Source organism: Oncorhynchus gorbuscha, linkage group LG01, assembly GCF_021184085.1.
Source record: "Oncorhynchus gorbuscha isolate QuinsamMale2020 ecotype Even-year linkage group LG01, OgorEven_v1.0, whole genome shotgun sequence".
NCBI classification, from domain to species: domain Eukaryota; kingdom Metazoa; phylum Chordata; class Actinopteri; order Salmoniformes; family Salmonidae; genus Oncorhynchus; species Oncorhynchus gorbuscha.
The window spans coordinates 37,125,625-37,140,265 of record NC_060173.1 but is presented as its reverse complement, the minus strand read 5'-3'; the positions used below and the strand labels follow the sequence as shown (position 1 = coordinate 37,140,265).

At 47.3% G+C, this 14,641-nt stretch overlaps 1 protein-coding gene across 2 annotated transcripts in view; it reads left to right on the top strand.

Moving 5' to 3' along the window:
- The window catches only part of igf1ra (insulin-like growth factor 1a receptor), a 118,468-nt gene that overhangs the window by 79,991 nt on the left and 23,836 nt on the right, over nucleotides 1–14,641 (top strand). For both annotated transcript variants that reach the window (XM_046351562.1, XM_046351561.1), the window contains exons 3-10: nucleotides 3,765–4,071; nucleotides 5,662–5,798; nucleotides 6,515–6,659; nucleotides 7,417–7,625; nucleotides 7,772–7,898; nucleotides 7,998–8,233; nucleotides 8,454–8,621; nucleotides 8,837–9,044. In XM_046351562.1, coding sequence (XP_046207518.1) covers nucleotides 3,765–4,071; nucleotides 5,662–5,798; nucleotides 6,515–6,659; nucleotides 7,417–7,625; nucleotides 7,772–7,898; nucleotides 7,998–8,233; nucleotides 8,454–8,621; nucleotides 8,837–9,044 — 1,537 coding nt within the window. The remainder of the gene's footprint in view (nucleotides 1–3,764; nucleotides 4,072–5,661; nucleotides 5,799–6,514; nucleotides 6,660–7,416; nucleotides 7,626–7,771; nucleotides 7,899–7,997; nucleotides 8,234–8,453; nucleotides 8,622–8,836; nucleotides 9,045–14,641) is intronic.

The following is a 14,641-nucleotide window of genomic DNA, read 5'->3' as shown; positions in this document are numbered from 1 at the left end:
CTCATTCCACTGTGATAGGGTTTAGAAAAGGTTTTCCCGCATTCACTCCTGTGTGCTAAAGGTGAGGAGCTGATCAGTAATAAACAAATTATCACATTCTGGAGGGCAATAATGGAGTGATTAGCCGAAGTGTTGGCTAAAGGTATCAGAAGAATTACAAAGGATAATGCCTGTGTTGTTTTAACTAAATAGCTGAAAATGTTAGCATTTTTTGTTTGTTCATGACATTTTTTCAGTTTTTCTGTTGATTACAAAACTCTGATGGAATGTTTGAGGAACCTCTTGTATGTTCAGCTTGTGATTTGACCAATGTGAGAAAGAATCTCAACTATTTGAGAAATGGTTAGGAGTGGGAATGATCAAAGAGTGTCCTCCCTTGTTAGGAAGATAAGTGCTAGGCTAGTTTCTACTGTGGGAGTATGATGTGTTTGCACTGCAGAATTGCTGTAGTGCATTGTCGCGTTCTCCTTAACTTACACAGATGTTTGGTAAAACAGCATGAAATATTCATGTTGAGATTAGTTTAGCCCCACTCCTTCTCTCCCCTGATTCACAAGCACCGCTGATCTTCTGACACCAGACACATCTTACACAAGCAAACAAACTTGTCTCTCGAAAAAACACCCCTACTATACTCTCTCTCTCTCTCTCTCTCTCTCTCTCTCTCTCTCTCTCTCTCTCTCTCTCTCTCTCTCTCTCTCTCTCTCTCTCTCTCTCTCTCTCTCTCTCTCTCTCTCTCTCTCTCTCTCTCTCTCTCTCTCTCTCTCTCTCTCTCTCTCTCTCAATTCAATTCAATTCAATTCAAGGGCTTTATTGGCATGGGAAACATGTGTTAACATTGCCAAAGCAAGTGAGGTAGACAACATACAAAGTGAATATATAAAGTGAAAAACAACAAAAATTAACAGTAAACATTACACATACAGAAGTTTAAAAACAGTAAAGACATTACAAATGTCATATTATATATATATATATATACAATGTACAAATAGTTAAATGACACAAGATAGATCTCTCTCTCTCTCTCACTCTCTCACTCTCTCGCTCTCTTTCTTTTTCTCATACTCTTTCTCTCTCTACATCACACTCAGTGATTGAGTATCATTCTATTTGTCAGTATGCAGATTAATTACCCCAATAAACACACAATGAGTGGATTTCTTCATTCGTGCTGTGGCATGTATAGGCCTGAACAGACCAGAATGATGGAGACATGTGTATGTGTGTTTGCTAAGGGACCAGGAGTGTCGTCGTGTTGCTCGCCGTTGGCCTTCTCAGTTGGAGTTGGTATTTTACTAGCTAGATCCTCTTCACACAGGGGACAATCCTTTGCAAAAAAGCACTGGGTCACCAAGGGCACCTGCACGTCAATTCACTTGGGCCCACACCCAGGCCTGTCTCTGTGTAGTAGACTTCCCTTGGCCTCCAGATTAGAGCTCCTATCATTGTGCATGAGTTACCATGGGGATATGCTGCCTCACTTTCCCTCATGCATCCCTGGGGCCCCTGAAAAAGTAATTTTCCCTTTCCTGACCAAACTCAGGTGACCTTTAACACATTAGAACTAGTGAGTCTCCTCTCCTCCTCTTCTCCTGCCGGAGACATCAGCAAATAGCACATAAGGATTATAATAAGCAGTACTAACTATGGGTTAATACCACTTAGGTCTAAACATCTTACAGCATAGGCCTAATACCTGGTCGGATATTCAGAGCTGATTACAGGCGGATTTAAAGTCTTGTAGTTGTAGAGTTGATAGGGCAGCAAATCCAATGGACTGTTTGGAGCCTGTCTTTCCTACTCTTGTAATCAAAGTCAGTGTCTGTCTCAACCAGAGGGAATGCTTTGTTATTCATACCACATTGTTGTGCGGTTCAGTCCTTTTGCTATCCTCAGTAAACACTGACTATTCTGTTATTCATGTCGCTAAAAGCTTAATTTGAAACATGCCAGTGTTCTCCACATAATAATTTTACTGTTGATTTTCTCACGGTCGTGAAGGAAGTTCATCTGTTTTGGAAGCTGCTCTGGTAGTTTGGATAGGAGTTCTGAGCTCTGTAAGTGGTGTCATTTTTGTCCCTAGTTAAGGCACAATATTGGTAAACCAATGAAATACATCAATGTTGTTTCTCAAGCAATTGACTGAAAATCAGACCGCTCTGTCTCTGTCTAGCTGTCTGGGATTGTATAGCCTATGATGCATAAGATGAGGGTTTTCTTTGGAGTCTTTTACTCTTGACTTGGGTGGCAAGTCCCTTAATAAAAAACATATTTGAATAAAGGGATGCACTGTAATCTGGTAGGGCTGTACTGTACGTCCGTAGGTTCTTCTCAGCGGGACCTTGTTCTGGAGCCCTCCACTGCTCCTGGAGTCAATGGATCTCCAACTACTGGCGAGACAACCTCTATTGCTCTCCACTCTCTCTTTCCCCTCCCCCAAATTCCCTTAATAGTCCCAAACAGCAATAATATGTATCTGTAGTGGGTCCAGCTCTGCAGTTTACTAACAAGGCTGGCATAGAGCAGCGTGGGGCCCTGCGCAAACATTCGACGCCCTGACGGCACACCACTTCCTCTCTGACAGCGCTCTACAGCTCCCCAGCTCTGCTCAACGATTACCATTTTACAGCCCACTAATCCTAAAGCCTGCCTCTCCTCGACCTCCAACGAGCACAGAACAGGCTAGGCACGCACACATAGTGTGTAAACGGACACACACACACACACACACACACACACACACACACACACACACACACACACACACACACACACACACACACACACACACACACACACACACACACACACACACACACACACACACACACACACACACACACACACACACACACACACACACACACACACACACACACACATACACACACCGTCCAGCTTAATCCGAGCCTCATCATGTCACCTATCCTCACTCCTGTCCTCAGAACACTTGATATAAGTCTAATAATAGTTAACCCATTTAACCCTTTTTCCTCTCCAGGGGAAGAAGCTCATAAATGTATTCCAGTCTAAAAGCCTTTTCATTTTAATTTATTGTATTTCGAGACTGTATATGAGCTTAAACAGTGAGCTGTGCTTTATCTGTTAGCTGAATTAGTGTGTTTTCTCTCTGTTATCCAGACCTATAGTAAAACGATGACTGTTTACTCTGACCCTGTCATCCAGACCTATTGAAATATGGTGACTGTTTACTCTGACCATGTCATACAGACCTATTGTAATATGGTGACTGTTTACTCGTACCCTGTCATCCAGACCTATTGAAATATGGTGACTGTTTACTCTGACCCTGTCATCCAGACCTATTGTAATATGGTGACTGTTTACTCAGACCCTGTCATCCAGACCTATTGTAATGTGGTGACTGTTTACTCTGACCTTGTCATCCAGACCTATTGAAATATGGTGACTGTTTACTCTGACCCTGTCATCCAGACCTATTGAAAAATGGTGACTGTTTACTCGTACCCTGTCATCCAGACCTATAGTAAAATGGTGACTGTTTACTCGTACCCTGTCATCCAGACCTATTGAAAAATGGTGACTGTTTACTCTGACCCTGTCATCCAGACCTATTGAAAAATGTTGACTGTTTACTCGAACCCTGTCATCCAGACCTATTGTAATATGGTGACTGTTTACTCTGACCCTGTCATCCAGACCTATTGAAATATGGTGACTGTTTACTCTGACCCAGTCATGTCATCTCACTAACCTGTTTCTCTCTGTGTTTCGCCCAGTGTGCCCAGAGAAGAAGTGTGAGAGGAGGGCATGTACGGACAGTGGGGAATGTTGCCATGCCCAGTGCCTGGGAAGCTGTACGGAGCCGGACGACGACATGGCCTGCGCAGCCTGCCTGCACTACTACCACGAGGGCCGCTGCGTGCAGCACTGCCCCCTAGACACTTACAAGTTTGAGGGCTGGCGCTGCATCACCATGGACCTGTGTGCCCGGGTGCACCTGCCCAGCGACTTTGACTTTGTCATTCACGAAGGAGAGTGCATGCCTGAGTGTCCATCAGGCTTTACACGCAATGAGAGCAATAGGTAAGAGAGCAGAGAGCACACTTCACCTTAAAGGCTCTAAAGGGCTCTAAAGGGCTCTAAAGGGCTCTCCAGGATCAAGCCTGGTCCTGTTATGGGTCATCTATACTATTATATACAGCACTATTGTTACTGTATACAGTCCTCTGACATATTGGTTGTGGGTTTTCTCTGGCCCTGTGTTTGGTTTTTGAATAATTCACCTCTATGTGAAACCCTTCCCCACCTGGTCCTCTCAGAGATTCTATGTGAAACCCTTCCCCACCTGGTCCTCTCAGAGATTCTATGTGAAACCCTTCCCCACCTGGTCCTCTCAGAGATTCCATGTGAAACCCTTCCCCACCTGGTCCTCTCAGAGATTCTATGTGAAACCCTTCCCCACCTGGTCCTCTCAGAGATTCTATGAGAAACCCTTCCCCACCTGGTCCTCTCAGAGATTCCATGTGAAACCCTTCCCCACCTGGTCCTCTCAGAGATTCTATGATTCTATGAAACCCTTCCCCACCTGAAACCCTTCCCCACCTGGTCCTCTCAGAGATTCTATCCTCTCAGTTCTATGAAACCCTTCCCCACCTGGTCCTCTCGGAGATTCTATGAGAAACCCTTCCCCACCTGGTCCTCTCAGAGATTCCATGTGAAACCCTTCCCCACCTGGTCCTCTCAGAGATTCTATGTGAAACCCTTCCCCACCTGGTCCTCTCAGAGATTCTATGTGAAACCCTTCCCCACCTGGTCCTCTCAGAGATTCTATGTGAAACCCTTCCCCACCTGGTCCTCTCAGAGATTCTATGTGAAACCCTTCCCCACCTGGTCCTCTCAGAGATTCCATGTGAAACCCTTCCCCACCTGGTCCTCTCAGAGATTCCATGTGAAACCCTTCCCCACCTGGTCCTCTCAGAGATTCCATGTGAAACCCTTCCCCACCTGGTCCTCTCAGAGATTCCATTCTTAAAGAGAAGCTTCAGAGATAGAAAATGCTTCAGGCAGAAAGTCATGTTAGGTCATGAATGATTGAAGCCTGTGGACATTCCATGTAATTCAGAATCAGAGGAAGATGCTGACCTCAGTGCCCAGTATACAATACTACTCGATTGGTGCATTACCGTAAAATACAAAAAATATTTTATGAATGTTGCTTGAAGGCATTCAGGAGGGATTCCTCACAGCAGCGCTGCAACTCGGGACATTTACCCCATTTGACATTTCCTCTGTTTGAATAAGAGAATGTCTTTGTTTGTGACTCAGGGTAACTTGTCTCCATATTTAGATTTTCATCCTCCAAACATTCCATGTTGAGTCACACTGTTGCCATATATTTGTGGACATATCAGTCTTTTTTTTGTCTTTAGGGCCATTTAGTGAGTCACTCTCACGAAACCAAGGGTTCAATTAAGCACTCATAAAAGATTACACAGTTTATAAAGAAAGCGAGCTTCTATTTCAAAGCAAACATTAGACACATTTTTGTCAATTTTGGGTGAGTTAGGGGGAGGCATCTTAATCTGGTTTCTTGGAAATTGTAATTTTGTAGCTTTATTTGGTTAAGGACATTCCTTGACTGTTTTCCCTCTTCTCTCTCTTCCTCAATCACAGTATGTTCTGCAGTGCCTGTGATGGCCTGTGTGATAAGATCTGTGACTCCAAGACCATCGACTCAGTGGATGCTGCTCAGTCTCTAATGGGCTGTACAGTCATCAAAGGCAACCTGCACATCAACATCCGCCGTGGCAGTGAGTACCAGTACCAGTAACCAGGACCACTCAGTCTGTCTGTCTCCCCAGAGACTGGGAAGGGAGCACTGGGGCGCTGGGAGAGCTAGTGTGGGCTGCAGAGTCAACATTACATCAGCTGCCTGCACTGTGCCCCAAACCAATTATCACATTTTGCTATTATGCTATGTATTTGCTCAGTTTACAAGGTGACTTACAGCTTATCTTTAGACTGTACAGTTGACTGTGGGATTTGATGTGTTCAGTACAGTTGCCTGTGGGATTTGATGTGTTCAGTACAGATGCCTGTGGGATTTGATGTGTTCAGTACAGTTGCCTGTGGGATTTGATTTGATACAGTTGCCTGTGGGATTTGATGTGTTCAGTACAGTTGCCTGTGGGATTTGATGTGTTCGGTACAGTTGCCTGTGGGATTTGATGTGTTCAGTACAGTTGCCTGTGGGATTTGATGTGTTCAGTACAGTTGCCTGTGGGATTTGATGTGTTCGGTACAGTTGCCTGTGGGATTTGATGTGTTCGGTACAGTTGCCTGTGGGATTTGATGTGTTCAGTACAGTTGCCTGTGGGATTTGATGTGTTCAGTACAGTTGCCTGTGGGATTTGATGTGTTCAGTACAGTTACCGGTGGGATTTGATGTGTTCAGAGCAGGGGTTCTCACACGCTGACTGTTGTGTCTGAGTATGTGTTTGCTAAATTTCCCCTCTCCTCTCTCCAGATAACATCGCTTCAGAGCTGGAAAGCTTCATGGGGCTGATCCAGACAGTGACAGGCTATGTGAGGATCCGCCACTCCCACACGCTAGGCTCGCTCTCCTTCCTCAAGAGCCTGCGCTACATCAACGGGGAGGAGCTCATGGAAGGGTACGACAGGCCGCTCTCTAAGTCCGACCCATGTCTGGGGATTAGGGGAAGTGTCAGCGTTTATCTCATGGTAGATGTATCCCAGACAGTTTTGAAAACCTTGTGAATTATTTTTATATGTGGCTAGGGTAAGTAAGCTTCCAGCCATAACATTTTCAGTGAGGAATTCCCATAAAACCACCATAAGACAACATGGCACCTCTCCTTGTTATGTAAAGAAAAGGTAGATGAGCTATCTATCTGAATAGAAACTCTCAGGTCTCCCAGCCTATTCTGGCTGTAGCATGACATCACCAGCGGCCTATCCCTTGTCAGAGATAGGGAGTGTGTTTCTGGAGATGACCAGGAGGGTCGTGGGAAAGCCTCTTAGGCCTCTTGTTGTCATCCCTCTCAGGCTAGAGTTACAGCTGGAGGAGTGCTCTAGAGCAGCGCTGACATTCTGCTAGTTTCCGAGGTGTTCCATGGAGCTGAGAGGCTCTGAGTCGCTCTGTTTCATGTCTGGCCCTCTCTGTCTGTACAGCTCAGTGTTAGACAGACACAACTGCACAATGACCCCCGATCTACTTCCCTTTACACATCCACCAGATGGAAAACTGAGCCAACCACTCCACAACATTTTGACAACTTTATCCTCAGTGCTCTATTCTGTGTTTAAAGTAAATCAATGGATTGAAAAGTGGTTTGGCCCTATTTATGCCCACAGCACAGCTACTAGGTGTATGAGGAAGTAAACACCTGTCTGTTGTCTCCTTATCAGGATGTATGCTTTCTCTGCCATCGACAACCAGCGCCTGCAGTACCTGTGGGACTGGACCCAACACAACCTGACCATCAGGGCTGGGCGGCTGTCCTTCCGCTTCAACCCCAAACTCTGCATGTCTGAGATACACAAGATGTGGGAGAAGACGGGAATCACTGAGAAGTTTGAGGAGGACGATTTCCGCAACAATGGGGACAGAGCCAGCTGTGAGTACACCACCGGACATCTGGAGTGGGATTACTTTAACTTTCTATGCTCATTCAGTATTTGAATGAATACAATGTAGTATTTTATCACATCACTATGGAGTTTCCTGTAAGGAGGATATCTAAGATGGGGTTTGTGTTTACAGGTGAGAGTCATATCCTGAAGTTCAAGTCCAACAGCACGGTGAGTAACCGGATCAAGCTGACCTGGGAGCGCTACAGACCACCAGACTACAGAGACCTCATCAGCTTCATTGTCTACTACAAGGAGGCGTGAGTGCTCGCATATAGCACACACAGATATTACACTATTTTACTATAGAGCCTTTATACTTCACATTTACCGAAGGTGGTGTTTTTCATGTATTACAGACCGCACCAGAACATCACAGAGTTTGATGGCCAGGATGGGTGTGGCTCCAACAGTTGGAACATGGTTGACGTGGACCTGCCTCAAGACAAAGAGATAGACCCTGGTGTGTTGCTGTCCCCACTGAAGCCCTGGACCCAGTACGCCATCTTTGTCAAGGCCATCACCCTGGTGGTGGAGGACAAACACATCCCGGGAGCCAAGAGTGACGTGGTCTATATACGCACCAGACCCTCAGGTAAGACAGTACTGGGCTACAGCACAGCTTCTGTAAACAACAGCAAGTCACCTCAGCCATGGACAGCTTTTCACCCAACTAAGATAAACTGAAAGACTTCTTATCAGAACTTCATCAAATGTATCCCTCTTATTTCACGCTTCATGAAAACTACACATTTTAAACTACACATTTTAAACACCACTCACAACATTTCAACATTTGTGTGTTTTTGTCACAGAGCCGTCTATGCCAATGGATGCCCGTGCGTATGCCAACTCATCCTCAAAGCTGGTAGTGAAATGGTCACCTCCCCTCAACCCTAACGGCAATCTCACTTTTTACCTGGTCCGCTGGCAGCAGCAAGCTGAAGACAGGGAGTTGTACCAACACAACTACTGCTCCAAAGGTCAGCATTCCAACCCCTCTTCTTATCCAACCTGTTCTGTATTTTTATCTGTGTACATTATGGAATCGATATAATAGATTTTTGCACTGATTCTCCAATAGAAGTATTGTATCTGTTCTAACCTTGTATTCAGATCCCCTGTACACAGGGGATTTGTGCTTTCTTCGGGAAAGTAATTCACTAACGGGTCCCGTTCCCCTCCCACTGTACAACAGAGCTGAAGATCCCCATTAGAATCTCAGCCACAGGGTTGGCAGACATGGAGGACGACACCAAGCCCACCAAGTCTGACCTGTCTGGGGGGGATAAGGGCCCTTGCTGCCCCTGCCCCAAGACCAAGGAGGACCTGAAGGCAGAGATAGACGACGCCTCCTACCGCAAAGTCTTTGAGAACTTCCTGCACAATTCTATCTTCACCCCCAGGTAGGTGCCAGACAGCAGGCATCCTCCCTCTATGGAGAGAGATCACACAACAGTAAGATAGTAAAACTCTACCTTCCCTGTTGTTAACAGCTTCTGGACCAAACCCTTCTCTGAGGCTTTGTAGATGATTATCAAAGAGCTGAGCTCACAATCTGGGTCCTGTTTTCTTTAATAGCCTAGAGAGAGATCCAGGGTCAGGACACAGTGGTGTTGTAATTACCCAACCCTGGGACTGGGACTGACAGGATCTAAACATCATCAGGGTTTAGAGGGAGGGATGGAGGGAGCAGAGGGGAGGGAGGTAGGGAGGGGAGCAGAGGAGAAGGAGGGAGGGGGAGAGGGAGTGAGCAGAGGGGAGGGAGGTAGGGAGGGGAGCAGAGGATAAGGAGGGAGGGAGGGAGTGAGCAGAGGGGAGGGAGGTAGGGAGGGGAGCAGAGGAGAAGGAGGGAGGGAGGGAGTGAGCAGAGGGGAAGGAGGTAGGGTGGGGAGCAGAGGAGAAGGAGGGATGGAGGGATGGAGGGAGTGAGCAGAGGGGAAGGAGGTAGGGAGGGGAGCAGAGGGGAGGGAGGGAGTGAGCAGAGGGGAAGGAGGTAGGGAGGGAGGGAGCAGAGGGGAGGGAGGTAGGGAGGGGAGCAGAGGAGAAGGAGGGAGGGAGGGAGTGAGCAGAGGGGAGGGAGGTAGGGAGGGGAGCAGAGGAGAAGGAGGGAGGGAGGGAGCAGAGGGGAGGGAGGTAGGTAGGGAGTGGGGGAGGGGAGGGAGGGAGCAGAGGGGAGGGAGGAAGGGAGGGAGGTAGGGAGGGAGGGAGCAGAGGGGAGGGAGCAGAGGGGAGGGAGGAAGGGAGGGAGCGGTGGGAGGAAGGGAGGGAGCAGAGGGGAGGGAGGTAGGAAGGGAGGGAGCAGAGGGGAGGGAGGTAGGGAGGGTGGGAGGGGAGCAGAAGGGAGGAGGTAGGAAGGGAGGGAGCAGAGGGGAGGGAGGGGAGCAGAAGGGAGGAGGTAGGAAGGGAGGGAGCAGAGGGGAGGGAGGTAGGGAGGGAGGGGAGCAGAAGGGAGGGAGGGAGCAGAGGGGAGGGAGGTAGGGAGGGAGGGGAGCAGAAGGGAGGAGGTAGGAAGGGATTGGGCTGGAATTGTGTCAGAGGACCCTGACAGAGAGAGACACGGGTGCTGGGATCAAAGGCCTGCTTACGGCACTTGTGGATTCCATCACCATGACGACAGCGGCGGCAGGATATTAAGGCCTAGCAGGCTGTAATTTAGGCAGCACAAACAAACCCGGGGAGAGGGATCTGATTAATGAGTCTGAAGGGCCTGCGCTCTGCTCGCTGGCCTGGCTGCACACTATAAGCCCGTTAGCCTTTTGTTTGCCAGAATGGGGACTGACATCTGTGTTGTGTTATCATTTTACCTTGCTCGTGGCTACGGATGCTTTACAGTTTAAAGACTCCAACCCATTCCCACACACACACTCACTCTTTGTCATACACACACACAGACACACAGACACACAGATGTACACACTCACACTGAGAGACTGATTGCGTTTTGAAATTGAGCCTTTTTCAGGGTAAACTCAGGCCACTTGTTTCCCCATACCAGATGGCAGATCAGACTGTGTGTGTGTGTCTGAGGTAAATGAGTGCATGAGCAGTACTGTGTTTGTGTATTCAGGGTACAGTTTTGAGTATTCACTGAATTAGTACCAGTTTCTCTCAATACAAATGGAATGGAAAACACATTCTAGTCCCCTAGTTAACCTCCAGAGTGAAGCCTCTAGTGCTTGATAAATCCCAGTGCTTATACATTGTCCTGACTAGGGCTGTTGCGGTGACCGTACTACCGCCATACCGGTGGTCACGAGGCAGTCAAATTCCATGTGACCGTTTAGTCATATTAATTAGGCTTCAATAACATAACACAATAACATAACAATAATGAGTCTATATACAGGGGGTACCAGTACCGAGTCAGTGTGTGGGGGTACAGGTTAGTTGAGGTAATTTGTACATGAAGGTAGGGGTGAAGTGACTATGCATAGATAATAGACAGCGAGTAGCAGCAGTTTACAAAACAAATGGGGGGGTCAATGTAATAGTCCGGTGGCCATTTCATTAATCGTTCAGAAGTTTTATGGCTTGGGGGTTGAAGCTGTTGAGGGGCCTTTTGGTCCTAGTTGTGGGGCTCTGGTACCGCCTGCCGTGCGGTAGCAGAGAAAACAGTCCATGACTTGGGTGACTGGAGTCTCTGACAATTTTATGGGCTTACCTCTGACACCACCTATTGTATAGGGTTTGGATTGCAGAAAGCTTGACCCCAGTGATGTACTGGGCCGTACGCACTACTCTCTGTAGCACCTTATGGTCAGATGCCGAGCAGTTGCCATACCAGGCGGTGATGCAACTGGTCAGGATGCTCTTGATGGTGCAGCTGTAGAATCTTTTGAGGATCTGGGGTCCCATGCCAAATCTTTTCAGTCTCCTGAGGGGGACAAGGTTTTGTCGTGCCCTCTTCACGACTGTCTTGGTGTGTTTGGACCATGATAGTTTGTTGGTGATGTGGACACCAAGGAACTTGAAACTCTCGACCCGCTCCACTACAACTCCGTTGATGTTAATGGGGGCCTGTTCGACCCACCCTTTCCTCTAGTCCACGATCAGCTCCTTTGTCTTGTTCACATTGAGGGAGAAGTTGTTGCCCTGGCACCACACTACCAGTTCTACATTTACATTACATTTAAGTCATTTAGCAGACGCTCTTATCCAGAGCGACTTACAAATTGGTGCATTCACCTTATGACATCCAGTGGAACAGCCACTTTACAATAGTGCATCTAAATATTTTAAGGGGGGGGGTGGGTGAGAAGGATTACTTGATCCTATCCTAGGTATTCCTTAAAGAGGTGGGGTTTCAGGTGTCTCCGGAAGGTGGTGATTGACTCCGCTGTCCTGGCGTCGTGAGGGAGTTTGTTCCACCATTGGGGGGCCAGAGCAGCGAACAGTTTTGACTGGGCTGAGCGGGAACTGTACTTCCTCAGTGGTAGGGAGGCGAGCAGGCCAGAGGTGGATGAACGCAGTGCCCTTGTTTGGGTGTAGGGCCTGATCGGAGCCTGGAGGTACTGAGGTGCCGTTCCCCTCACAGCTCCGTAGGCAAGCACCATGGTCTTGTAGCGGATGCGAGCTTCAACTGGAAGCCAGTTCTCTGACCTCCTCCCTATAGGCTGTCTTATCGTTGTCAGTGATCAGGCCTACCACTGTTGTGTCATCAGCAAACTTAATGATGGTGTTGGAGTTGTGTTTGGCCACGCAGTCATGGGTGAACAGCGAGTACAGGAGGGGACTAAGTACACACCCCTGAGGGGCCCCAGTGTTGAGGATCAGCAAGGCAGACGTGTTGTTGCCTACTCTTACCACCTGGGGGCGGCCCGTCAACAAGTCCAGGATCCAGTTGCAGAGGGTGATGTTTCGTCCCAGGGGCCTTAGCTTAGTGATGAGCTTTGAAGGCACTATGGTGTTGAACGCTGAGCAGTAGTCAATGAACAGCATTGCCATATAGGTGTTCCTTTTGTCCTGGTGGGCAAGGGCAGTGTGGAGTGCAATTGAGATTGCATCATCTGTGGATCTGTTGGGGCGGTATACGAATTGGAATTGGTCTAGGGTATATTGCTGTTGCTGATTGCTGATGCTGTTGATATAAGTCATGACCAGCCTTTCAAAGCACTTCATGGCTACCGACGTGAGTGCTACAGGGCGGTAATAATTTAGGCAGCTTACCTTCACTTCCTTGGGCACAGGGACTATGGTGGTCTGCTTGAAATGTGTAGGTATTACAGATCAGAGAGGTTGAAAATGTTAGTGAAGACACTTGCTGGTTGGTCCGCGCATGCTTTGAGTACACGTCCTGGTAATCCATTTGGCCCTGCGGCTTTGTGAATGCTGACCTGTTTAAAGTTCTTGTTCAAATCGGCTACTGAGAGTGATATCACACAGTCATCCAGAACAGCTGGTGCTCTCATGCATGCTTCAGTGTTGCTTGCTTCGCAGCGAGCATAAAAGGCATTTAGCTCATCTGGTAGGCTCGCGTCACTGGGCAGCTTGCGTCTGGGTTTCCCTTTGTAGTCCTTAATAGTTTTCAAGCCCTGCCACATCCAACGAGCGTCAGAGCCGGTGTAGTAGGATTCATTTTTAATCCTGTATTGACGCTTTGCTTGTTTGATAGTTTGTCTGACGGCACAGCGGGATTTTTTACAAGTGTCCGGATTAGCGTCCCGCTCCTTGAAAGCGGCAGCTATAGCCTTTAGCTCGATGCAGATGCAGATGTTGATGTTGCCTGTAATCCATGGCTTCTGGTTGGAATTTGTACTTACGGTCACTGTGGGGACGACGTCATCGATGCACTTATTGATGAAGCCGATAACTGACTGAGGTGGTATACTCCTCAATGCTATTGGATGTATCCCGGAACATATTCCAGTCTGTGCTAGCAAAACAGTCCTGTAGTGTAGCATCCGCGTCATCTGACCACTTCCTTATTGAGCGAGTCACTGGTACCTCCTGCTTTAGTTTTTGCTTATAAGCAGCAATCAGGAGGATAGAATTATGGTCAGATTTACCAAATGGAGGGTTGGGGAGAGCTTTGTATGCATCGCTGTGTGTTGAGTTAAGGTGGTCTAGAGTTTTTTCCCCTCTGGTTGAACATGTGACATGCTGGTAAAAGTTTTAACTGATTTAAGTTTGCCTGCATTAAAGTCCCCGGCCACTAGGAGCGCTGCTTCTGGGTTAGCATTTTCTTGTTTGCTTATGGCCTTATAGAGTTGGTTGATAGGCGGTCTTAGTGCCAGCATCGTTTTGTGGTGGTAAATAGATGGCTATGAATAATATATAGCTATCTTGGTAGATAATGTGGTCTACAGCCTATCATAAGGTACTCTACCTCAGGCGAGCAATACCTTGAGACTTCTTTAATATTAGACATCTCGCACCGGCTGTTATTGACAAAGACACACACCCCCACCCCTCGTCTTACCAGATGTAGCTTCTCTGTTCTGCCGGTGCATGGAAAATCCCACCAGCTCTATATTATCCATTTCGTCGTTCAGCCGCGACTCGGTGAAACATAAAATATTACAGTTTTTAATGTCCCATTGGTAGGATAATTGTAATCGTAGGTCATACATTTGATTTTCCAATGATTGCATATTAGCAAGTAGAATGGATGGCAGTGGGAGTTTACTCGCTCGCCTACGAATTCTCAGAAGCCCGATCTGCGTCCTCTTTACCACCGTCTTTTCTTCACACAAATGATGGGGATTTGGGCCTGTTCCCGGGAGAGCAGTATATCCTTCTCGTCAGACTCGTTAAAGGAAAAATCTTCTTCCAGTTCGTGGTGAGCAATCGCTGTTCTGATGTCCAGAAGTTATTTTCGGTCATAAGAGACGATAGCAGCAATATTATGTACAAAATAAGTTACAAACAATGCAAAAAAAATACAAAATAGCACAATTAGTTAGGAGCATGTAAGATGTCAGCCATCCTCTTCAGCGCCATTAAAAAAACCTCTATTGTCCCTCTAGTCCCTCTGACATCAATGCAAATGTAATCGAAAATC